General features: G+C 43.0%; 1 protein-coding gene across 1 annotated transcript in view; it reads right to left on the reverse strand.

The window, feature by feature from the left end:
• kcnj9 (potassium inwardly rectifying channel subfamily J member 9) overlaps positions 1-27,359 on the reverse strand; it is a 55,876-nt gene that overhangs the window by 16,155 nt on the left and 12,362 nt on the right. The window contains exon 3 of the mRNA XM_060906131.1: positions 14,524-14,725. Within this exon, the coding sequence (XP_060762114.1) occupies positions 14,524-14,725 (202 nt within the window). The remainder of the gene's footprint in view (positions 1-14,523; positions 14,726-27,359) is intronic.

Raw genomic sequence — 27,359 nt, forward strand, 5'->3', positions numbered from 1 at the left:
TTTCATCTTATTAAAGAATTATTCATTTCAATTTTCAAAAGTGACATGCAAATGGAATGTGTGCAGACTTGTAGCATGTGCACGGGCTCGTGTTACTTATCCATGCCGAGTCAGAAAATACTTTGTTTTGAAATGGATAAAATAAATCGCAATTTCACCTTACCTTTGAATAGTTTTAGACCAAACTCTGTAGCATGTTTAGTGCTTTTAGGAAGAGCATTTTCTTACATAATGTCTAATTCTTCTTTACGTATGCTGACAAAGCGCTTCTTTTTTTAACTATATATATATATATATATATATATATATATATATATATATATATATACACACACACACACACACACACACACACACACACACGCGCGCGCATACAACCCCGATTCCAAAAAAGTTGGGACAAAGTACAAATTGTAAATAAAAACGGAATGCAATAATTTACAAAATCTCAGAAACTGATATTGTATTCACAATAGAACATAGACAACATATCAAATGTCAAAAGTGAGGCATTTTGAAATTTCATGCCAAATATTGGCTCATTTGAAATTTCATGACAGCAACACATCTCAAAAAAGTTGGGACAGGGGCAATAAGAGGCTGGAAAAGTTAAAGGTACAAAAAAGGAACAGCTGGAGGACCAAACTGCAACTCATTAGGTCAATTGGCAATAGGTCATTAACATGACTGGGTATAAAAAGAGCATCTTGGAGTGGCAGCGGCTCTCAGAAGTAAAGATGGGAAGAGGATCACCAATCCCCCTAATTCTGCACCGACAAATAGTGGAGCAATATCAGAAAGGAGTTCGACAGTGTAAAATTGCAGAGTTTGAACATATCATCATCTACAGTGCATAATATCATCAAAAGATTCAGAGAATCTGGAAGAATCTCTGTGCGTAAGGGTCAAGGCCGGAAAACCATACTGGGTGCCCGTGATCTTCGGGCCCTTAGACGGCACCGCATCACATACAGGCATGCTTCTGTATTGGAAATCACAAAATGGGCTCAGGAATATTTCCAGAGAACATTATCTGTGAACACAATTCACCGTGCCATCCGCCGTTGCCAGCTAAAACTCTATAGTTCAAAGAAGAAGCCGTATCTAAACATGATCCAGAAGCGCAGACGTCTTCTCTGGGCCAAGGCTCATTTAAAATGGACTGTGGCAAAGTGGAAAACTGTTCTGTGGTCAGACGAATCAAAATTTGAAGTTCTTTATGGAAATCAGGGATGCCGTGTCATTCAGACTAAAGAGGAGAAGGACGACCCAAGTTGTTATCAGCGCTCAGTTCAGAAGCCTGCATCTCTGATGGTATGGGGTTGCATTAGTGCGTGTGGCATGGGCAGCTTACACATCTGGAAAGACACCATCAATGCTGAAAGGTATATCCAGGTTCTAGAGCAACATATGCTCCCATCCAGACGACGTCTCTTTCAGGGAAGACCTTGCATTTTCCAACATGACAATGCCAAACCACATACTGCATCAATTACAGCATCATGGCTGCGTAGAAGAAGGGTCCGGGTACTGAACTGGCCAGCCTGCAGTCCAGATCTTTCACCCATAGAAAACATTTGGCGCATCATAAAACGGAAGATACGACAAAAAAGACCTAAGACAGTTGAGCAACTAGAATCCTACATTAGACAAGAATGGGTTAACATTCCTATCCCTAAACTTGAGCAACTTGTCTCCTCAGTCCCCAGACGTTTACAGACTGTTGTAAAGAGAAAAGGGGATGTCTCACAGTTGTAAACATGGCCTTGTCCCAACTTTTTTTGAGATGTGTTGTTGTCATGAAATTTAAAATCACCTAATTTTTCTCTTTAAATGATACATTTTCTCAGTTTAAACAGTTGATATGTCATCTATGTTCTTTTCTGAATAAAATATGGAATTCTGAAACTTCCACATCATTGCATTCCGTTTTTATTTACAATTTGTACTTTGTCCCAACTTTTTTGGAACCGGGGTTGTAAATAAATAAATAAATAAATAAATAAATAAATTCTGGAATTTATATAATAAAAATGGCAGATTTAGGTATAGCCACTGCATTAATTAGCTGCATTAACAATTATGTCAATGCAGGGTCCTTACAAGCAAAGGAAGACGCGCGCACACACGCGCGTGTACATGTGTCCCCAAAATATATGGGTGAAACACAGCCTAAGGACGAGACGTTAAATTAGGACACTCCCAGCAAGATAAATGAACACGCAGACGCACGCAAAACTCGTGTCCTCATTACCAACACCATCTTGTTACAACGCGAAGATAAAATCAGTTTTAGAGATAATTTGAGTGATGAAGAAAGGAAGTAAATTAACTTCGCAGGATAGAGGGAATGAAACACAGAAAGACAAAGACTGTGAAATCAGGTGAGATGAAAACAGAGAGAGGAAGAGAGGAAGAGTGAGCAATATCCACTCTTTAAAAAGCATGACTCATTTGGCTCTGTCGGAAATCATGCGCACGCACAGTTTGGAGGCGCTGCAGAGGAACGAGTACTGCGTGCAACGAAAGCCAGAATCCATTTGCACAAAACCTAATTGCACATGACAGACTGCTGCTGCAAAGTGCCTTAAATCTGGAGAAAATCACGAGAGAACGACAGGTAGAGCAAAGAAACAGAGGCACGTACAGGGCCTAGGAGGTAAAACGCGAACTGTCAAAATTAATCGTACCCCTCAGTGCTAATTTTAAACCATTAAATACATGTTTGTTGATTTTAATGCCCAATAAACTACTGATGCGTGATATGCGAACAAGAAACGCTGTCATGGTTACACAATGCTATTAGCTATGGCCAAAGCTGAATGTCTGAATCTCACACGGACTCCGAGGTTGAATGGTTTCAACACTGAGGAACTGTTCAGACTGTAAATGTACTTGTTAACCTGCATTCGTTCATGTTGCTCGCCGCAGCAACACTTTGTAGGGCGGCACGGTGGTGTAGTGGTTAGCACAGTCGCCTCACAGCAAGAAGGTTCCAGGTTCGAACCCAACGGCCGGCGAGGGCCTTTCTGTGTGGAGTTTGCATGTTCTCCCCGTGTCTGCGTGGGTTTCCCCCACAATCCAAAGACATGCAGGTTAGGTTGATGTGGGGCGGCCTTGGGCTGAGGTGCCCTTGAGCAAGGTACCTGACCCCTGACTGCTCGCCGGGCGCTCTGGTGTGGCTGCCCACTGCTCTGAGTACGTGTGTGTGTTCACTGCTTCAGATGGGTTACATGCAGAGAATGAATTTCACTGTGCTTGAAGTGTGCATGTGACGAATAAAGGTTTCTTCTTCTTCTTCGTAATTAATGCTCTCATATACAGTAGGCCAGATCTCATCAGACTCTGGACTTGTCCTGCCATACTGTTACTGAGTAATATCATGAGCCAACACTTCTATTCCAGGTAATACGTCTACCTTTAAATAACTTGCATATCGGACCAACACGGATCAGCCGTAACTGACAGGTGAAGTGAAGAACATTGATTTTTTTTTTCACAACAATGGCACCTGTCAAGGGGTGGGATTTACGGGTATTACACAACAAGTGAACAGTCAGTTCTTGAAGTTGATGTGTTGGAAGTAGGAAAAATGGGCAAGTGGAAGGATCTGATACCCCTTTTCCACCAAATCAGTTCAAGGGCTGGTACAGGGCCAGGGCTGGTGCTGGTTCACAACTCGTTCAACTTGCGAGCCAGCTGAGAACCACTGCTACTGTTGCTCAAGGTGTGCCTCAAGGTTCTGTCCTTGGTCCCCTTCTTTTTAATATTATATGTTTCTCCTATAGGCCAGATTATTTGTAACCATGGCCTTAACTTTCATTGTTATGCTGATGATATTCAAATCTACATCACTATCACCCCTTCCATAGCCTCTGTTCAGCTGCTAAGGACTTGCATCACTGACCTTAAGCAATGGCTGCATAAGAACTGCCTTAAACTTAATGCTAGCAAAACAGAGGTTCTATTAGTAGGTACCAAAAGACAGGTTCAGAATTTCTCCAGTTTTACTATTGATGTAGATGGTGTGCCTATTCATCCTTCCCAAGTTATAAAAAACCTTGGAGTTATCTTTGACTCCACCCTTATGTTTGAACCCCATCTTAAACTAATTACTAAGAATGCTTTCTTTCACCTCCGCAATATTGCACGTCTCCGCCCTTTTCTCTTGGAAACTGATGCCAATATGTTGGTCAATGCATTTATTTTTTCTCGTCTTGACTATTGCAATCCTCTCTTTTATGGTCTCCCTGCCACATTGCTCAATCGCCTGCAGTACATCCAAAACTCAGCAGCAAGAGTCCTCACACTCACCAAGCGCACTGCTCGCATCACTCCTGTTTTACAGCAACTGCACTGGTTGCCAGTTATCTCTCGGATCAAATACAAAATCCTGCTTTTAACCTATAAAGCTCTTCATGGTTTTGCCCCTTCCTGTCTCTGTGAGCTCATTCATTTGTACTGTCCCTCCCGCTCCCTCAGATCTTCTGTCTGTGGACTTCTGACTGTCCCACGTTTTAAACTGGCATCTATGGGTGGCAGATCATTCAGTGTTGCTGCTCCTAAACTTTGGAACTCGTTACCACAATCGCTTCGTGACTGTTCCACTCTCTCTTCCTTCAAAGCTCACTTGAAAACTTCTCTTTACCTCACACTATTCTTCCTAGTTTTTTTTTTTTGGCGGTAACTCTTTTGTAAAGCGTCCTTGGGTTTGTGAAAGGCGCTATATAAATTGAACTTATTATTATTATTATTATTATTATTATTTGAGAACCAGTTTGCTTTTCCATAGCTCACGGTGCTAAGGGAAGCCACGTCATTACGTCGCTGTATACGTCAGTTACGTCGTTGTATATGTCAGTTACGTCGCTGTATACGTCAGTTACGTCGCTACGTTTGCATAAACCTTGGCGCGAATATCGAAGCAAAAACACGGAAGAAGCAGCAACAACAACAACAATAAGAATAATGGATGACTTCGCGTTTGTACAGCTGCTGCTTCTCGTCGCTTAAAAATGGCGATCTTTCGCGGTCTTGTTATTGTTGTTGGTCTTAACAACTCCGCCCCCCCGCTGACGTAAGCGGTTCTTTCCTCTGGCCCAGCAGAGAGTTGGTGCTAGCCTGGAACCGGTTTTTCTGGCCCCAGAGCCAGTTCTTTGTCAGTGGAAACAGAAAACCCGGTTCCAAACTAAGCACTGGCCCCGAACCAGCCCTGGAACTGCTTTGGTGGAAAAGGGGCATGAGTGACTCTGACAAGGGCCAAATTGGGATGGCGAGACGACTGGGTTAGCGTATCTCCAAAACAGAAGGTCTTGTGGGGTGTTTCTGGTCTGCAGTGGTTAGTCCCTACAAAAAGTGGTCCAAAGAGGGACAACCGGTGAACTGGCAACAAGGCACATGATGCACATGGGGAGCAAAGTCTAGCCTGTTTCTTCTTCTTTTTTCTGGGTCCTTTGTTATTTATTATGTATGCTTCTCGGTTGTTTCATGTTGTGAAAAATCACCTGCCTTCCGTTCAAGGATATGCAGACGACACTCGGCTTTATTTTTCGTTTCGTCCCACGTCGTCACTTGCCCGAGATCAAGCCATCCGGGCCATGGAGGAATGTATTGCTGACGTTCGCGCTTGGATGAGCCATAACATGTTGATGCTCAACGATGGTAAAACTGAGTTTCTTATTATTGGTTCCCGTCAACAACTTGAGAAAGTTAACATTGACTTTGTGCATGTCGGTGCCTCCGAGATTAAGCCAGTCTCTTTTGTACGCGACACAAGACGCCACCAAGACCCTTGTTTATGCTTTCGTGATGTCTCATCTCGACTACTGCAATTCTCTGCTCTACGGTGTCTCTCAATACCAACTTAACCGCTTACAGCACAGGGATCGAAACAGGCGGTCGCCCACTTGCCAATGCGAGTTGGAAAGGGTACGGGCGACTAGTGACAACATGTACTCGACCGAGTGGGCGACTGGCTCGCCACGCTATATATATCAAACTACTCACTGCCTCGATGGTTTCTATCAATGATTCTCTCCCATTTTAAGCAGAACTTGGTCTAGTTTACCGTTTTTTACGATAATTTCAATAGATTTTGTGAGACATTTGTCAAGTTGGCATAGACACGGGCGCCGCCATATTGTTTGCGTGCGCAGTATACACCGCTACATGCAGCATGGCTGCGCGAAGTTTCGCTTCTTCCCGTTCATTTTCGTTGCTGCCCGTGAAGACAAATGTAACTTGAACCGCTATTGGTCAGATAGATTAGACCCCCGCGAAGTTTAAAAGTCCTTGGCTTGACATTTCTGACAGCTATCAAAACAAACGGATATCGCTCAACAAGTACGTGGCCCTTATTCAAGTGCCTGCAGGTGATGAGAGGGAGTATGGGGCAGGAGATGTCGAGCCCCAGGAGAGACAGAATGAGGAGGTGGAAGATGAAGATGACGAGGAGGTGCAGCATGATGTGGTGTATGACCCGATAGATGATGATGATCTGGATGAGGGTTTCGAAGATTGTGATGATAATGAGATGACTGAGGAAGAAGTTTATAGACAGTTGAAATTGATCACTCATTTATAATATGGTTGTATTACAGGGGCTTCAAAGTTTGGGAGAATAGCAGGGTACAAATAATTTACAGCAGGGTGCAAAATGGTAAAATGTCTGCCAGCGGCAGACATAATGCACGCAAAGCGTGGATGGATGGATGGATGGATGGATGGATGGATGTATGAATTTTTCATGGGGCGGGATGGTTTGGAACAGGCCATCTAAAATTGGGATAACATTTACCCGGGACAGGTATTTGAGGCGGGTCGTCTAGCTTAAGCTTGATTAGCGTTGTTACGCACGCCAGTGTTTCCCACAGAAATTTTGGAGACTATGGGGGCAAGCCATGGGGGAGGTGCGTGGGTTGTTTAAAATTGAGTGATATGTTAAATATTAAAGTTATTACTGAAAAACTATTGATTAAAAAACAGACACTGAGAAATGGTCCTATAAACAACTTTACCAATATAAAAGATTACCAGGACTACAAAAATGCAGAAAAATAGGCTTTACTTATCCAAATGCTCCTGTTGGTTCAAAAGTTAAAGTGCAGAGAACCTCACAGCACAACATGAAGTTACCTTAAAATATAATATAAATGCCTCAGCTTTCATGTAAGAAAAAAAACTATTAATACTAGTGCTGTGTGCAGGCAGTCTCTCCTGAAGACTAAATTAAACAATAATTATAAACTAATAAAATAAATGGCTCAGGATTCATAGAAGAAAAAAAACAATTTGAACAGAATCTCACAGTATGATGCTGAAGCTGCCTAAACAATGGAAAATAAAATACCATTTTGGCAAAAACGTTGGCATCCATTAATTTCTTGTATTAAGTAAAAAAATATGTCGCCAGATACTGCTGACGTTTTACAGCCCAAAATATGTTCAAAACCCGCCAAAATACACTTAAAACCGCCCAAATTAGGCGGGAAACCGCCCAATCTGGCAACACAGGTGGCAGTAATGGCTGCACTCATGTCGAGGATGTAAACACAATCTGGCAACACAGGGCAGTAATGGCTGCACTCGTGTCGAGGATGTAAACACAGTTGACGCGGCAACGGACATACATGACATAGTGGATGTAATTTACGTTCACAACTTTTTTTGCTGTCAGAAATATTTAATATTAAATTTTGTGACTCGACTGACAATAGCCGGCGGCATAACAAGCCATAGCCGGCGATTTGCCGCTGGTGACCGGCTACTTTTGAGACCGCTGGTATTATATGAATAAATATATAAAATCGGCTTGAAATTTGTAATTATAAATACGGACCAGTGCTACTCCATTCGGACCAGTACCTCTGAGAGGCACTGGTCCAAATGGACCAGTGCTCCCAAATTCCCGTTTTGATCCCTGCAGCATGTCCTAAATGCTGCAGCGCGGGTGACTTGTCTTCTCCCACAGCATGCCCACATAACCCCAGCGCTCTTCCAACTCCACTGGCTCCCTGTGGTTTCACGGATCAAGTTCAAGATCGCACTGATTGTTTTCAAAGCTCTTCAAGGCTCTGCTCCATCCTACATATGTGGAATGTTGGAAAGGAAGCGAGCTAACCGCTATGAACTGCAGAGTGATGGACAACATCTTCTCACTGTTCCTTGAACCAAGTGTAAAATATTTGGTGATCGATCTTTTGCGGTTGCTGGCCCAAAAGTGTGGAACAGCCTTCCCCTTGAGATAAGGAATACAGGCGACGTGAACATCTCATCTCATCTCATTATCTCTAGCCGCTTTATCCTGTTCTACAGGGTCGCAGGCAAGCTGGAGCCTATCCCAGCTGACTACGGGCGAAAGGCGGGGTACACCCTGGACAAGTCGCCAGGTCATCACAGGGCTGACACATAGACACAGACAACCATTCACACTCACATTTACACCTACGCTCAATTTAGAGTCACCAGTTAACCTAACCTGCATGTCTTTGGACTGTGGGGGAAACCGTAGTACCCGGAGGAAACCCACGCGGACACGGGGAGAACATGCAAACTCCGCACAGAAAGGCCCTCGCTGGCCACGGGGCTCGAACCTGGACCTTCTTGCTGTGAGGCGACAGCGCTAACCACTACACCACCGTGCCGCCTAAATTAAACATATACTCAAAAAAAAAAAACAGCAAATGAGGTGGTCTTCTTCCCTTCTACAATGCTACACGCTACATGATCGGTTCCTTGGTTTAAAGTGATGTTCATTGAAAAGAACAGTGCTTTTCTTTCAAAATATAAGGACATTTCAAAGTGACCCCAAACTTTTGAACGGTAGTGTATTGCTTTGGTTAGTCACCATTGGTGTACACTACGTTTCGTGATGCATTGTGAGATACTTTGAGCGCACTATATAGGGTGTAAATAATCCTCACTAAGGTTTCGGACAGCACTACAAAATGGCGTCCTCACTATGTAGTGCCCTATATAGTGAGTAGGGAGCGATTTCGGACACAGGGCATGTATACACCTTCATGTCAACGGCATGCCGTAATGGCAGTGGTTCCTTTCATCAGGATAACGCACCCTGCCACAGGAACATGACAAAGAGTTCGAGGTGTTGACTTGGCCTCCAAAATCCCCAGATCTCAATCTGATCGAGCATCCGTGGGATGTGCTGGACGAACAAGTCCGATCCATGGAGGCCCCACCTCGCAACTTACAGGAAGGAGTTAAATGACCTGCTGCTCACGTCTTGGTGCCGGATACCACAGCACACCTTCAGAGGTCTTGTGGAGTTCGTGCCTCAAAGGATCAGAGCTGTTTCGGTGGCACAAACGGGACCTACCCAGTATTATACAGGTGGCTTTAATGTTATACCTGATCTGTGTATATCAGGGTCATTGATTTTAGCTAAATGAGCTCAGTTTTTGCAACAAATCCTGTTATGGCTTATCCAATCCCATGTTTAAAATGTATGGAAATGATTTACCGAAAGGCAGCTTATGAGGTCTGGAAGGACGTTTTCACAGACTCATCCAATTTTCTCCTCTCTGGTCTGATTAGCGACATGACAACATGGTTTATTTAAAAAAAAAGTCAACAACAAAAAAACCCCACAGTGTTTAAAGATGAGTTGAGTACTATGTGTTTATTCTCCCTGTACCAAACTCCTGAGAGGATGCGTCTCAACTGTGAAAAATTTAACTACATTACGTCAAACCTTCAAAACCTTTTTTTTAGCAGACAGAATCTATAATATGACAAAATGCATACAGAGATATCCTGCGCACACATTATGATTTCATGTGCTTAGTATCTTGTGGCTACTGGATCAAGCGCTGGATCAAGGGCTATTTTTAGACTGCTGAGTAATGAGGGTGGAAGCCATATTGTTAAATTAAACCTAATTTGCAGTGATTAATATGTGATAATTACAGCTATGAATAAGGCTGTTCGTGCAGCAATATATTGGACTTCTATTAAAGGGGAGCTGAAGTCATTTTTAAACTTGCTTTATTTCTTCATTAACGTGTTATTCCATTACGTTTTCGGTTTTAGTAACCTTATATCGTGACTCGTATTGGCGGATTATATTACACTTATCGGCTTTTTCGGTTTTTAGCCATGTTGAAGGTGGTTCGTTTGGTCCATGGCAGGCGTCGCTTGTCCGTGCGATCTTCACGAGACTCGTGCGAGACTTCAAACGTGAAGTGTCAGCGCTGCCATTTTGAAAACTGTTTACACAGCGGCCAGATCACCATATCGTTCCAATTTAGATTCATTTTGAGATTTGCCAGCTTCATCAGTGATGGAGATTACTCCATACGACTCCGAACCAACGTGGAGTAGAGAAGAGTTGGAAAGACGACGGGATAAGGACGAGTCCGTCGCGCTGGGATTTACCGTACGTCATTACTGTAGCACAATTAAAACGTGCCAGATCAGTCGGCTGGTGGGTTTTCAAAATAATAAATACATGCATGTGTTTTTGTGATAAATACATATTATACCGAGCGCATTTCCCACATAATCCTCACTAAGGTTTTGGACAGCACGACAAAATGGCGTCCCTACTATATAGTGATTAGGGAGCGGTTTCGGACACGGGGAAAACTTCCGGTTTGATGACGTCAGCATCCGAAAGAGGGCGCGTGCATCTTTTGACAACGTTGGCAGATGTCGGTCACTTTGATTTCTGCTGTACGTTTTACTTCCGTCCTACGATGTCTCGCACAGGTCTCAGCGAATCTCGTTTACGGCCATCGCTTTGACATATGGACTGATATATTACAGAGCGTATTTCAAACACTCATAACTTGCTATAGCAGCGACACAATAGCTGTCAAAAATGCATTCCGATATTTAATAAAATGAGAGAAAAAATTTGCCTTCAGTTCTCCTTTAAATGTTTATTTCAGTGCTTGGCAACTTCATATCTTTCTGTTGGTCTTGTTATTCACATTTATATTTTCCATTGCTTTTAGGCTACAATGAATTACATTTGACAGCAAAGGAAAAAAATGCCATTTGCTTCTTTATTAGTCCATATTTTCTATCCCCTAATTTTTTTTTAAGCTTAAAAAGTGTGTGCTTCTGTTTAAAGATGATGGTCGACTCAAGAAAAATATGGCAACCTCAGAAGTACAAATTTCGACATTCAGAAGCAGCTGACTTGCACGTGTGTAACCTGACTCTGAAAACTCTCTCAGCATATACACTGACATACAACCCCGATTCCAAAAAAGTTGGGACAAAGTACAAATTGTAAATAAAAACGGAATGCAATGATGTGGAAGTTTCAGAATTCCATATTTTATTCAGAATAGAACATAGATGACATATCAAATGTTTAAACTGAGAAAATGTATCATTTAAAGAGAAAAATTAGGTGATTTTAAATTTCATGACAACAACACATCTCAAAAAAGTTGGGACAAGGCCATGTTTACCACTGTGAGACATCCCCTTTTCTCTTTACAACAGTCTGTAAACGTCTGGGGACTGAGGAGACAAGTTGCTCAAGTTTAGGGATAGGAATGTTAACCCATTCTTGTCTAATGTAGGATTCTAGTTGCTCAACTGTCTAGGGCCTTTTTTGTCGTATCTTCCGTTTTATGATGTGCCAAATGTTTTCTATGGGTGAAAGATCTGGACTGCAGGCTGGCCAGTTCAGTACCCGGACCCTTCTTCTACGCAGCCATGATGCTGTAATTGATGCAGTATGTGGTTTGGCATTGTCATGTTGGAAAATGCAAGGTCTTCCCTGAAAGAGATGTCGTCTGGATGGGAGCATATGTTGCTCTAGAACCTGGATATACCTTTCAGCACTGATGGTGTCTTTCCAGATGTGTAAGCTGCTCATGCCACACGCACTAATGCAACCCCATACCATCAGAGATGCAGGCTTCTGAACTGAGCGCTGATAACAACTTGGGTCGTCCTTCTCCTCTTTAGTCCGAATGACACGGCGTCCCTGATTTCCATAAAGAACTTCAAATTTTGATTCGTCTGACCACAGAACAGTTTTCCACTTTGCCACAGTCCATTTTAAATGAGCCTTGGCCCAGAGAAGACGTCTGCGCTTCTGGATCATGTTTAGATACGGCTTCTTCTTTGAACTATAGAGTTTTAGCTGGCAACGGCGGATGGCACGGTGAATTGTGTTCACAGATAATGTTCTCTGGAAATATTCCTGAGCCCATTTTGTGATTTCCAATACAGAAGCATGCCTGTATGTGATGCAGTGCCGTCTAAGGGCCCGAAGATCACGGGCACCCAGTATGGTTTTCCGGCCTTGACCCTTACGCACAGAGATTCTTCCAGATTCTCTGAATCTTTTGATGATATTATGCACTGTAGATGATGATATGTTCAAACTCTTTGCAATTTTACACTGTCGAACTCCTTTCTGATATTGCTCCACTATTTGTCGGTGCAGAATTAGGGGGATTGGTGATCCTCTTCCCGTCTTTACTTCTGAGAGCCGCTTCCACTCCAAGATGCTCTTTTTATACCCAGTCATGTTAATGACCTATTGCCAATTGACCTAATGAGTTGCAATTTGGTCCTCCAGCTGTTCCTTTTTTGTACCTTTAACTTTTCCAGCCTCTTATTGCCCCTGTCCCAACTTTTTTGAGATGTGTTGCTGTCATGAAATTTCAAATGAGCCAATATTTGGCATGAAATTTCAAAATGCCTCACTTTCGACATTTGATATGTTGTCTATGTTCTATTGTGAATACAATATCAGTTTTTGAGATTTGTAAATTATTGCATTCCGTTTTTATTTACAATTTGTACTTTGTCCCAATTTTTTTTGGAATCGGGGTTGTACTTTACTGGTCAAAAGTTTGGACACCCCTACTCATTCATAGTTTTTTTCTGTATTTTGACTATTGTCTACGGTGTCGAACAATACTGAAGACATCAAAACTATGAAGTAACATCCAGAACAGATATGGAATTATGTGGTAAACAAAAAACAAAATGGAGCGGCGGCTACAATTATCGACAGTCCATAATTATCGACACCTTTTCAGATTTACTGATAAAAACAATTTTGCAAAGGCCGAGTTTCAGTTACAACAGTTATTATTGGTTAATCAATCAACCGGAAGACCCGCCTCGCCCTTTAATCTTGTCGTCTGGTGGCACAGCTCGTTACCTGAGATGGAATTTTTTTCAGCATGATCAGCAATTTGAGGAAAACCCGGACGTTATCATCGTAGGTAAGCATTAGGGTGCATCAGTTGCCCCCTAAAAATGAAAAGTTCCTCCGATCATGATGCATTTTTGTTTTAATGTTCCTTTTGGTAAGAAAGCACACTGGGTGAAATATTTTGACAAAATTCAAAAGTTTAATGGTGGCACCAGGAGCTCAAAGTTATGGAAAATGCTGATATTTTATGACAAACTTTCGATCACTTTTCATGAAACATTATGGCACCTTATAGAGTATACCAAATATCTTAGATCCACATTTTTAGTACATATTCTAAATATATTATCAAGCACAGTTTGAGTTTTAGCTGTTCATTGAATCATTGTTCAACTACTTTTAAACAATACAAATGTATTATGAATCACATTAATGCTTCTCAATCCCTTGCAAAGGTTCTTAACATGATCTCTGGCTCACAAGAAATCAATAAATGGAGTCCAACATTGTGATTCAAACCTTACGCGAAAACATAAAATAAGCGTTTTTTGGCCAAAAATGAACCTCATGGTGCCACCATTAGACTTTTGAATATGCTCAAAACATTTTACAGGATGTCGTTATTGGTGAAAAGGAACACCCAGACAAAAATGCATCAGATTTTATGAAAGTGAGGGCAACTGATGCACCCTAGTAAGCGTGGTGGAAAGATCATGGACGTGGTTTTACTGATCAAATTCACCAATATTTCATGATCTCCTTGTCGAAACCTACTTTGTTTCTGACTCCTTCATTTGACAGCCGCCATTTTGTATCGAAACGCGCGTTTGAGAAGTCACGTGAGGTGTCGACAATAGTGATCACTTTCACCGGTGTCCACCATTATCGACACGCTGTGGAATTAAGTGGCGTTTACAGCTGTTATGGAGCCATCTTTGTGGAACACTGTTGAAGTAGATCTCATCTCATTATCTCTAGCCGCTTTATCCTGTTCTACAGGGTCGCAGGCAAGCTGGAGCCTATCCCAGCTGACTACGGGCGAAAGGCGGGGTACACCCTGGACAAGTCGCCAAGTCATCACAGGGCTGACACATAGACACAGACAACCATTCACACTCACATTCACACCTACGGTCAATTTAGAGTCACCAGTTAACCTAACCTGCATGTCTTTGGACTGTGGGGGAAACCGGAGCACCCGGAGGAAACCCACACGGACACGGGGAGAACATGCAAACTCTGCACAGAAAGGCCCTCGCCGGCCCCAGGGCTCGAACCCAGGACCTTCTTGCTGTGAGGCGACAGCGCTAACCACACCACCGTGCCGCCTCAATATGTAACCACCTTTAAAAAAAAAAGTGTGGGTGTGTTCCTACCATGAAAGCATTGACCATTGAGCCCAGTATGGCTTGCAAAAGCAGAAGCATGGTGCCCACAGGACACTGGTCGGTGATGACACGATGGCCATATCCGATGGTGGTCTCCGTCTCGATGGAGAAAAGGAAAGCGGAGATGAAACCGTTCACGTTGTTCACGCACGGAGTCCACGTCTCGTCCTCCAAATGATCCAGATCTCCCCTAAAAAAAAAGAAAGACAAAAAGACAGATTGACAAATAGAAGATTTGCGCTTTAAGCTATTTTTGACCCACTGGTATACGTGGTTGTCGTGCTTTTTCGAGCTGAAACAAATTTACTGAAATTGGAGCCGTGTGAGAACAGTAAACAAGATAGTATGGACGCAAGAAGGAAATTCATTAACCCCTTCGGTGCCCTCGGACGAGTCATGTACGTCATGAAATCTTTTACCGCTGTGCCTTATGACGTACGCTACTCGTCATAAACAACTCCTTTTATGTACCTTACATGGCACATCACTGCGAGTTGGCCTAGTGGTTAGTGTGTCTGCCTCTCGATCGGGAGATCGCGAGTTCTATTCACGGTAGGCTCGTACCAAAGACCATCATAAAACTGGTACCCAGTTACTTGGAATACATGGACCCTTGCTGTCCATTGTGCTTTCAAGTACTAGTAATTCATGTTTATGGACAGGTTCTCATTGACAAGATCTGTTGTTGGGGTTTTTTTGGATGTTTTTGATTAGTAAAGTTATTTTTACTCTACAACAGTGTTTTTTTGTGATTTTTCTATACAGATATTAAAAATATAAAGTTCTGAACAAGTTAGAGAAAGATGATCAAAATATCCCAATTTTGACCCATTTTTGTCCAATATGCCCGGCCCGGCCCATCACAATTAATTATGGGTGGCAGCTGAAGGGTTAATTACAATTGAGCACAGCATTTACTAATGCAGGGTGGCACGGTGGTGTAGTGGTTAGCGCTGTCGCCTCACAACAAGAAGGTCCGGGTTCGAGCCCCGTGGCCCTTTCTGTGTGGAGTTTGCATGTTCTCCCCGTGTCCGCGTGGGTTTCCTCCGGGTGCTCCGGTTTCCCCCACAGTCCAAAGACATGCAGGTTAGGTTAACTGGTGACTCTAAATTGACCGTAGGTGTGAATGTGAGTGTGAATGGTTGTCTGTGTCTATGTGTCAGCCCTGTGATGACCTGGCGACTTGTCCAGGGTGTACCCCGCCTTTCGCCCGTAGTCAGCTGGGATAGGCTCCAGCTTGCCTGCGACCCTGTAGAACAGGATAAAGTGGCTACAGATAATGAGATGAGATGAGATGTTCACGTCGCCTGTATTCCTTATCTCAAGGGGAAGGCTGTTCCACACTTTTGGGCCAGCAACCGCAAAAGATCCATCACCAAATATTTTACACTTGGTTCGAGGAACACTGAGATGTTGTCCATCACTCCGCAGTTCATAGCGGTTAGCTCGCTTCCTTTCCAACATTCCACATATGTAGGATGGAGCAGAGCCTTGAAGAGCTTTGAAAACAATCAGTGCGATCTTGAACTTGATCCGTGAAACCACAGGGAGCCAGTGGAGTTGGAAGAGCACCGGGGTTATGTGGGCATACCGTGGGAGAAGACAAGTCACCCGCGCTGCAGCATTTAGGACATGCTGCAGGGATTGAAACGGGAATTTGGGAGCACTGGTCCATTTGGACCAGTGCCTCTCAGAGGTACTGGTCCGAATGGAGTAGCACTGGTCCGTATTTATAATTACAGGGTGTACCCTGCCTTTCGCCCGTAGTCAGCTGGGATAGGCTCCAGCTTGCCTGCGACCCTGTAGAACAGGATAAAGCGGCTACAGATAATGAGATGAGATGATGAGGTGTGAATGAACATGAACAAGTTGGATTATCAACTACTATCCCTTAAAATATCTTTGGAGAAGAAGCTAAAAGTAGCTAGGCCAAGCGCACACTGTTCAATCAAATCACAAATTACACAAAGGACAGAACTGTACGTTAAGTCGTGTTTTTGGTTTGAACAAATGGGTTAAAACAGTTCTGTTTACAATATTTGGTATCCAGAGGAAACATGGCAGGAAGCCAGCGGAGCATTACAGACTTGAAGCACTTACATAAAATTAGAAATCATGACTGCAGTTGCCTATCTGTCTTTATGTGGGTGTACAATAGTTTGTTCCAGATCATTCTCATTTTAGACCTTTGATGCAACATCACTGTTAAATCCTAAGAGTTCACTGTCGATGTTCGGCCTTGGATTGGATACCGTGACCATCCGTTATTGGGTTTAACCCTTGCACGTGTTTGTCATTCGGAAATGTACGCTTATACTTACCTTTTGGAGAGTCGTATCTCCTTGGAGACGAGTCTCTGGTGTTACCAAGAGTCATTAAAGCAGAGCCTGGACTCTGAACTCATGCAGGATTTATTGCAGCAACAAGTCTCATTTTATTTACACTACCGTTCAAAAGTTTGGGGTCAGCCAGACAATTTTGTGTTTTCCATGAAAAGTCACACTTTTATTTCCCACCATAAGTTGTAAAATGAATAGAAAATATAGTCGAGACGTTTTTCTGGCCATTTTGAGCATTTAATCGACCCCACAAATGTGATGCTCCAGAAACTCAATCTGCTCAAAGGAAGGTCAGTTTTATAGCTTCTCTAAAGAGCTCAACTGTTTTCAGCTGTGCTAACATGATTGTACAAGGGTTTTCTAATCATCCATTAGCCTTCTGAGGCAATGAGCAAACACATTGTACCATTAGAACACTGGAGTGAGAGTTGCTGGAAATGGGCCTCTATAGAGATCTTGCATGTGACGTCACAGCCGATCCAGATTGTAACAGACGCCATCTTGTCAGTCAAACGCCATATTTCCGCCTTCTACTTCTACTTCTGCTTCTGGAAAACCCTACTATATACAATTCTACTGCAACGGCTGCGGCTACAAGCTCTCCCTACCTGTGCACGGTTTTTATGCTTTTTGTGTGTATTTTTGCGTGCTGTTCGTCTGTACCGGACTTCAATATCCACTACAACTGTATGGACTTACTGGACATGGGTTTCCAGCAGAAAAGGACGGTTTGTAGCGATTTCCATCGCATGCACAACATTCCGGACGAGATAGCGAGACCAGCGTGGTCTCCGTGGATTGTTATCGGGTCTGGCAGGTGAAGGAGGCGGCGTCAGGAGAGGAAGCAAAAGCGAGGCTGCAGGCAGAGCCGGCCTGTTGACTAAGCTCAGAAAACAGCCACTCAAATTTCCACTGCCAAGCCTCTACCTCTCCAACGCCAGATCCATGTAAACAAGACGGACGATTTGGAATTACAGCTGGAATTACCTTATTCTATTCTATAATCGGCTGGTCAGTGCTATACTAGATACTACTGATATATCTAGTATCAGTACTAGTAATACTTAAGTGACTTACCCGTCCAATGAGGATTGTTATTTTCTTGTTTACAAGATGCCACATCTGAGGGCGGCTGACAAATCCTGAATTTCTGTAAAGATAACTGTCCAGAGATTTATAAGCACGCAGTGCTTCACCACTGAACAGCGAGGGAAAGTTAATGAGGTAATTATACACGTCTGGGTATTCCACCTCTGGCAGTTCAATATCCACTGACACGGTCGTGAAAACTCCGTCCGGTAAGCCATAAGGGTCACTAATCTGTAGGTCATTTATTTTAGACATATATCTAGTTATCTGTTCATTAGAAAAATGAGCCGTGTAGTCCGTCGGTTGAAATTGATCCATTTTGTACACGAGTGCAGCAGTATTCAGCTGTGTTTTTTACTGACAAGATGGCGGCTGTGTACTTTCCAGTCACGTGACTGCAAGATCTCTATAGACCCCTTCGCAGTAAACGTCATTCATACGTAAGCGGAAATTGCGCGCGCAGCCTGGACTCAAAAAAGACTCAGAAATGCCTAGTTGTTGTGTTGTCGGGTGTCAGAATCGTAGCAGTGATGGGGTTAAAATGTACAGAATTCCAGCAGGATCTCACCCATTCCAAAAAAATCGCCGACGTCTATGGCTACAAGCCATCAAACGTGTAGACTGGGATGAAAGCACTATCAAAAATGCGCGGGTTTGCAGCGCCCACTTCATCACAGGTAAGATCAGGCTATTTATTAAATCTTTCTTTTTTATTCTTTCTAGTCTTCGTTTATTGATGTAGCAAAATACTTTGGTAACGTTTGTCTGATTAGCTGGGTCATAGTTACACAATGTAATGAATATTGTTAGCATGTTAACTTAGCTTTGCATGCAATTGTGTTTGTAGGAGAGGTCTCGCTCGACTCAAGCAGTCCAGATTTTGTGCCATCATTATTTGTGTATGCCGAAAATCACAATTTTAAAGCAAGGATGGAAAGGTAAAATTGTGTGCCCTCACTCTAAATGCCAACTTACGTTGACTGCTCTAACCTAGCTCCCGCCCCGTTCAGTTTCATTTCTGCTCTCTGCCTCTCGCTTTTTACGCAGCTCTGATTTCTCTTAGCTGCACTCTTTACACTATCATTCCTTTCATGCCATTCCCTCCTGCAAATTGCTGTTTAGTGTTGGTATTTGCTGTTGTAGCTAAAGCCACACTGCCATCACATCACTGGCATAATTTGATTAAAACAAAATGAATATGAATGGCCCATTGTTAATCAAGTTGTACATGCCCGCACATAACAATCATATGCGTCTAAAGACTTGTAGGCACGAAGTTTTTCGTGGGTGTACACTGAAGTCTTGTCAATAAGGTACGAGTATATATCTGGCCATTGTATACCAGGGAACTTACTAACATCGTCCGTCCACTCTTTAATTAAATGCGGATCCGGTAGGCGATGTCCACTTGTTAGAGTTAACTTATTTATGTAGCATTCTCGATCTTGTAACGACAATTGTTTGGCATAATCTGACAGCTCATAATGCCGGTCTATGGGCAGCGCCATTGTTTCTGGGTCCAGGCTGCGCGCGCATCCTAGCAACGGTTGGTTTGTTTCCAAACATGCGAAGGGGTCTATACACCTACGTAGATATTGCACCAAAAACCAGACATTTGCAGCTAGAATAGTCATTTACCACATTAGCAATGTATAGAGTGTATTTCTGATTAGTTTAAAGTGATCTTCATTGAAAAGAACAGTGCTTTTCTTTCAAAAATAAGGACATTTCAAAGTGATCCCAAACTTTTGAACGGTAGTGTAAGTCAACGAGTCCAACGTTTCCGACAGCAAAGGTGGGAAGTAACTCGGGACAAATACTTTGTTACTGAACTTAAGTAATGTTTTCAGGTATCTGTAATTTACCTTCGGACAACTTTTTACTTTTACTCCCTTCATTTTAACACAAATACCTGCACTTTCTACTCCTGTCATTTTCAAACCAGTTACTTGAGTTTTAATGCATCTGAGGTGAACTGTCAATTTTCTTTTATCTCATCTCATTATCTCTAGCCGCTTTATCCTGTTCTACAGGGTCGCAGGCAAGCTGGAGCCTATCCCAGCTGACTACGGGCGAAAGGCGGGGTACACCCTGGACAAGTCGCCAGGTCATCACAGGGCTGACACATAGACACAGACAACCATTCACACTCACATTCACACCTACGCTCAATTTAGAGTCACCAGTTAACCTAACCTGCATGTCTTTGGACTGTGGGGGAAACCGAAGCACCCGGAGGAAACCCACACGGACACGGGGAGAACATGCAAACTCCGCACAGAAAGGCCCTCGCTGGGCACGGGGCTCAAACCCGGACCTTCTTGCTGTGAGGCGACAGCGCTAACCACTCCCAATTTTCTTTTATTTTGCACAAATTGCACACCTTCTCAACATCAAGACTGATTTCAACGGAAATGGAATAGAAAACAACGCACAGAACTGTTAGCACTGATTAAACTATTCCAATCTGGCGACCCGGACTGTGATTTGACATGAGCTGCATTCAAATTAGGCAAATGGGTTTTCTTCGAGCTTTTAATTTGAACATTTTTGTGTAAATTGTTCAACTGAAATATCTAACACTTTACCAGTATATGATGCATGGTCTTCCAGCTCTTCATATATACAGGATATTACACTGTTGCGCAAAAATATGAAGTTTATCTTCGAGTGGTGAATATATTCACGAGTGAGCGAAGCAAACGAGTGATGTATTTTTCAACACGAGAAGATAATTCATATTTTCCCACCACCATGGAATGTTCTTTATATTATATGGACCCATCCATAAAAGTATATATATGCAAAGTCAATCAAAATAATGTTAAGCCTCGCTCACAACCCGCCGTAAGTGTTTTGGACACGCACGGGTCTCAGGGTTTGGTAGCTCGCAGCCGTGCCGCAGTGAACCCAGGGGAAAGTTTGGGGGAGGAGTACAGGGAAAGTACTCGTCAAGTACAGGTTGCACACCTGACTTCCTCGAGGCGTGGGAAAAATTGCTCCGTTAGCCCATGGAAAGCGTATATCTGACGCGTGTGGAGTGTGTGAGGCTTGCATTTGACCAGTTTCCTGCGCTATGAGTTCGGGCCGCAACTGTGTGTGACGCATGTGATTAGCACGTTACAATCACTCATACGTAACTTGCGTGTGACGGGAGCCAGGAGTGGGTATAAAACCAGCGGGTCTGCAGCATTCTGCATCTGTCTTTCCACTGAAGAACATTGTGGGAAAAATGTAAAAATTTTCAGTTTAAAGTTGAGAAAATGGGACCCAAGAAGAAGTGAGCAAAAGTGAAGTAACCCAGCCTGAAACAGCAGAGCGGGAGGAGGAGGAGGAATTTGATGATGATGGTAGCAGCACCGGCGAGCCCTGCACGGACAGGAAGTAGTTTGCCTTCAAGCCGGCAGAAGGCCCAGCACCCCGCCAGAGGGATTTTCACAGGTAAATACACATGCTTTAAACATTCATTTCAGTATCTATATGCTTATTTAATTAATATTATATATGCTCATTTTCATGTATGTTTCAGCTAACGACGTCCAGAAGTGAGGACACTGCAATCCCATCATCGCTGTCAGGCCATTGTGCCATGCTCAGTGATGAGGACAAGGACATCCCGACACCCCGTCCCACCACTCAGCAGGAGCAGGACAGCAGCTCGGAGTGTTTCAGGGCTCAAACTGTTGGGCTGTTTAGTTGGGATTTTTTACAATGTAATAAATATGTGTGTTATTTACCAGCTGGGAGGTCTGTATGGTGAAATACCGTGACCGAGGTCTTGAAAGTACTGAGCGAGGCCCTCTGGGCCGAGGTCAGTATTCCCGATATTTCACCATACAGACTGACCTTAAGCTGGTAAATAATATATTTATTTTTTTCTTTACCAAATTCTAACAGAAAACGAGAGCGCCTGAAAGGGAAAACCGAGCCAAGCTGCCATTTTGAATCCTCATTCACAGCTGTAATGCAAATGGCTTCCTCCTCGGTATGCAAGTGCACTTCCATGGCAGGAAAAAAAAACTACATTTTGCCACCTATGTAGTCCCCTATTTATACAAATAGGAGTCATTCAGGATTCAGCCATGTTTTTGCTCGGCGTTAGCAACAGTTAGAGGTTTTTAGCTTTCTCCTGAAATGTTTTCTTTTATTTCTTCTTCCTCAGGGTAGTAAAACTCGCTTTCGCTGTGAACACTGTTGTTATCGCTATCCATGCTGTAAAATTAATGCTATTCTCCTGAGAAATGCTGGCAAAAATTTATAAGATTTTTGAAAATCTTATAAATAAATCTTATGAAAAAGATAAATGTTGACAAAAAATGCTACTATGTTTGTTGTTGTTGTGAACAAGCGAGTTGCCAGAGGTCCACAACCGGGGTCCGTACCGTAGGATACAGAGGCACTCGCCAGCCAATCAGAGCACAGGATATGGACCGTGAAAAAAAAAAAAAAAAGTTATTTACCAGCTGGGAGGTCCGTATGGTGAAATACCATGACCGAGGTCTTGAAAGTACTGAGCGAGGCCCTCTGGGCCGAGGTCATGGTATTTCACCGGACTGACCTTAAGCTGGTAAATAATATATTTATTTTTTTCTTTACCAAATTCTAACAGAAAACGAGAGCGTAGGATACAGACCCGCTCGCCAGCCAATCAGAGCGCAGGATTTGATGGAAACCGCACCGTGAAAAAAAATAAAATGCGTTATTCCCTTATACTCGTTTTATTATTTGACGTTTGCATGGTAAATTAAACATATACTCAAATAAAAGCAGCAAATGAGGTGGTCTTCTTCCTTTCAAATCAATGCTATACGCTACATGATCGGTTCCTTGGTTCCTCCCCAGTATATATACCCAGAGTCTTGCCCCTCGTGTCGCGTGCAGGTCGCGTGCCCTGCGTGCACACAACACATGGGGTAGAAAGTGAGATGCACTTCTGTCTTGAGCGCCGCACAAATAGCAAGTGTGGAATACTTGTGTAGTATTTCTGAGGCACGTCACTCATACAATGACCGTGCGCCACTCCTGAGTCTTACTGTCATCGCAAAAAGCCTCTACTAGCCGCTCTGCTGACTTGGTTCAGGCGTACAAAAAGAGTACGGGTCCCGTACGTACTGTATGTGTTCTTGATTTGTCGCAAGACCCGTAGAATTTGCATGTGCAGGACCAAAAGTCTTCACAGGCAGTCTGCGACCTTCTACGGCACTCAACACTCGCAAGTCTCGAGCACGGTTTTGCCAATTTTTTTTTTTTTACCGTAGACCGCCCGTAGCAGCACGTACAGCGGGTTGTGAGTGAGGCTTTAATTTTGAACCGGTTCGCCATTTTGACAACGCATATCTAGACAGCGGGAAAACACTGGGCGTGACGATACAAAAAAAAATAATAATAATAAAATAAATAAATAAAATGTTTTTTTTTTTTTTTAAAAAAGGATTTTGTTATATACATAGCTGTACTTCTACTTAAGTTTAAAAAAATTGTGTATTTTTGGACTCCAGTTTACAGTGCGTCTTAGGCTTATACTTGAAAATATCTCAACGAAAGGGCAAGAGAAAATGCACATAAATCTTGAGGGAAAATTAACTCTGTTCATGAACATGTTCAGTTAAGTGCTCGAAGAGTGGGGAAAGTGAATTTAATGTCTCATCTCATTATCTGTAGCCGCTTTATCCTGTTCTACAGGGTCGCAGGCAAGCTGGAGCCTATCCCAGCTGACTACGGGTGAAAGGCGGGGTACACCCTGGACAAGTCGCCAGGTCATCACAGGGCTGACACATAGACACAGACAACCATTCACACTCACATTCACACCTACGGTCAATTTAGAGTCACCAGTTAACCTAACCTGCATGTCTTTGGACTGTGGGGGAAACCGGAGCACCCGGAGGAAACCCACGCGGACACGGGGAGAACATGCAAACTCCGCACAGAAAGGCCCTTGCCGGCCACGGGGCTCGAACCCGGACCTTCTTGCTGTGAGGCGACAGCGTTAGCCATTACACCACCATGCCGCCCCCTGAATTTAATGTGACATAATCAAATATAACTTTCTCCTGCAATTCAATGTTTCTCCTGGTAACGTACTGGAAATACTGACAAATTTATGGCTTATTTATCGGTAATTATTTTGATTTTATCATCCCCTGATATGTTACTGTTTGTATGATATTATTTGGAAATGAAAAACTACTCAAATTTAAAGAATAAAATACTGAAATAATTACTTCTTTAGTCAGAATCTTTGATCCTGGAATGCAGTGGTAGCATCTAGATTTATTCAGAAAGGTTAAGAGTATGAGAGAGCGAGAGAAAGTGGGTGTTTGCTGTTTTTATGTTCTCTAGTACCCACCCACTCAGATGACTGCAGGTTAATCTCGGGTGGGTATGTGTGTATGCCTGTATTTGTGTACATTTGAGTGGGTACCTGGAACAGTTCCTGAGGAATATAATCCGATAAAATACGAAAATGTTTTAGTGCATGTTAGCTCCATAGAAATGCACCATCTTTCCATTTTAAAAATTAAACCAATATCAAAGCTCTTCGATACGACCGTAACCCTAGTTCTTGGATACCATGAGTGGGGTCTCTCCCTGCGGGGTGCTTTTCTTGGCATAGTTCTCTGAAGCCCTTGTTTCAGTACAGGCCAAAAACTGGTCTGCACACCACATCATTCAGTCACCCCTGCACTTAACATACAACCCCGATTCCAAAAAAGTTGGGACAAAGTACAAATTGCAAATAAAAACGGAATGCAATAATTTACAAATCTCAAAAACTGATATTGTATTCACAATAGAACATAGACAACATATCAAATGTCAAAAGTGAGACATTTTGAAATTTCATGCCAAATATTGGCTCATTTGAAATTTCATGACAGCAACACATCTCAAAAAAGTTGGGACAGGGGCAATAAGAGGCTGGAAAAGTTAAAGGTACAAAAAAGGAACAGCTGGAGGACCAAATTGCAGCTCATTAGGTCAATTGGCAATAGGTCATTAACATGACTGGGTATAAAAAGAGCATCTTGGAGTGGCAGCGGCTCTCAGAAGTAAAGATGGGAAGAGGATCACCAATCCCCCTAATTCTGCGCCGACAAATAGTGGAGCAATATCAGAAAGGAGTTCAACAGTGTAAAATTGCAAAGAGTTTGAACATATCATCATCTACAGTGCATAATATCATCAAAAGATTCAGAGAATCTGGAAGAACCTCTGTGCGTAAGGGTCAAGGCCGGAAAACCATACTGGGTGCCCGTGATCTTCAGGCCCTTAGACGGCACTGCATCACATACAGGCATGCTTCTGTATTGGAAATCACAAAATGGGCTCAGGAATATTTCCAGAGAACATTATCTGTGAACACAATTCACCGTGCCATCCGCCGTTGCCAGCTAAAACTCTATAGTTCAAAGAAGAAGCCGTATCTAAACATGATCCAGAAGCGCAGACATCTTCTCTGGGCCAAGGCTCATTTAAAATGGACTGCGGCAAAGTGGAAAACTGTTCTGTGGTCAGACGAATCAAAATTTGAAGTTCTTTATGGAAATCAGGGACGCCGTGTCATTCGGACTAAAGAGGAGAAGGACGACCCAAGTTGTTATCAGCGCTCAGTTCAGAAGCCTGCATCTCTGATGGTATGGGGTTGCATTAGTGCGTGTGGCATGGGCAGCTTACACATCTGGAAAGACACCATCAATGCTGAAAGGTATATCCAGGTTCTAGAGCAACATATGCTCCCATCCAGACGACGTCTCTTTCAGGGAAGACCTTGCATTTTCCAACATGACAATGCCAAACCACATACTGCATCAATTACAGCATCATGGCTGCGTAGAAGAAGGGTCCGGGTACTGAACTGGCCAGCCTGCAGTCCAGATCTTTCACCCATAGAAAACATTTGGCGCATCATAAAACGGAAGATACGACAAAAAAGACCTAAGACAGTTGAGCAACTAGAATCCTACATTAGACAAGAATGGGTTAACATTCCTATCCCTAAACTTGAGCAACTTGTCTCCTCAGTCCCCAGACGTTTACAGACTGTTGTAAAGAGAAAAGGGGATGTCTCACAGTGGTAAACATGGCCTTGTCCCAACTTTTTTGAGATGTGTTGTTGTCATGAAATTTAAAATCACCTATTTTTTTCTCTTTAAATGATACATTTTCTCAGTTTAAACATTTGATATGTCATCTATGTTCTATTCTGAATAAAATATGGAATTTTGAAACTTCCACATCATTGCATTCCGTTTTTATTTACAATTTGTACTTTGTCCCAACTTTTTTGGAATCGGGGTTGTATAGTAATGACCCATGATGGGTGCAATCACAGCCAGTCTGTAGAATCTTACAAAAGTATGTGATTCACCATTGCACAAATGTCCCCAATAAAAACACCTGAAAGCATGGCCTAAGATGTTGCTGCTCATCTAGTAGTGTGCACACGTAAACCTGCTGTGGGTGAATTAAAGGCCTTCAAGGTAAAAGTTGGGTTAGGTTTTAGGGTAACTCTGCTATCCCCTGGTGCAAATCGAGTGCATGTTATTGCCCTGGTGCAGGCTGTTGCCAATAGCGGCGTTTTGAGATCTACCTCCCGAAGTGGCTCAAACAGAGGACATGACAGAGGGTCTAAATCCAAATGGTAAGTCCCATGAGGGAGTCAGCAGTTTCGATACAGGATAGAGACAGCATGCTCCCTTTATAAAAACGCCAATCTCCGAATTCCACAAGGCAAGCAGAAATTGAGGTCAAGTACACCTTAAGGGTGGAAAACGTCTTGCCCTTATTAAGAAAGCTCTACAGAAACGCCAAAATTGGTGGGAACAAGAACGGAAGACACCACCTGCAATTTTCCACACCATTTATTTCCACTAGCGTTCTGAACGGTAGCTATGACATTACTGGGGACTCCGGCAGTGATCAGGATGAACCTCTCACAAGCCAAGTCGAGAGTGCCAGGCGTTCTAGATGTGATATAAAATTTCCCTGTGTGCTTGAGACAGTGAACCCCTGCATAGCGGAAGGGGCCTAGGCTGCCCGCACGACAATTGGATTATCTCTGCCGGAGTGCTTCTCCGGCCAACTCGGGGCTATCAGTGTCTCACCCTAGCCAACTTTGGAGAGATCAGGGCCATCAGTGGGAACATGTACACTGCAAAAAATGATGTCTTAGCAAGTGAAAATATCTTGAATATAGCTGAAACAATCTAGCATTTCCTATTAGAAGAATACAAGACACCAATTCTGACATTATTAAACCTAGTTCTAGATTGCAACCTTATACTTTCACTAGTATTAAGTAATTTTCTCCTCAAATTCAGTTTCAATTTTTTTTGCAGCGTACAGTGTTTTGCAAAAGTATTCATCCCCCTTGGTGTTCATCCTGTTTTGTCA

This window comes from Neoarius graeffei, chromosome 23 (assembly GCF_027579695.1).
Source record: "Neoarius graeffei isolate fNeoGra1 chromosome 23, fNeoGra1.pri, whole genome shotgun sequence".
NCBI lineage: Eukaryota > Metazoa > Chordata > Actinopteri > Siluriformes > Ariidae > Neoarius > Neoarius graeffei.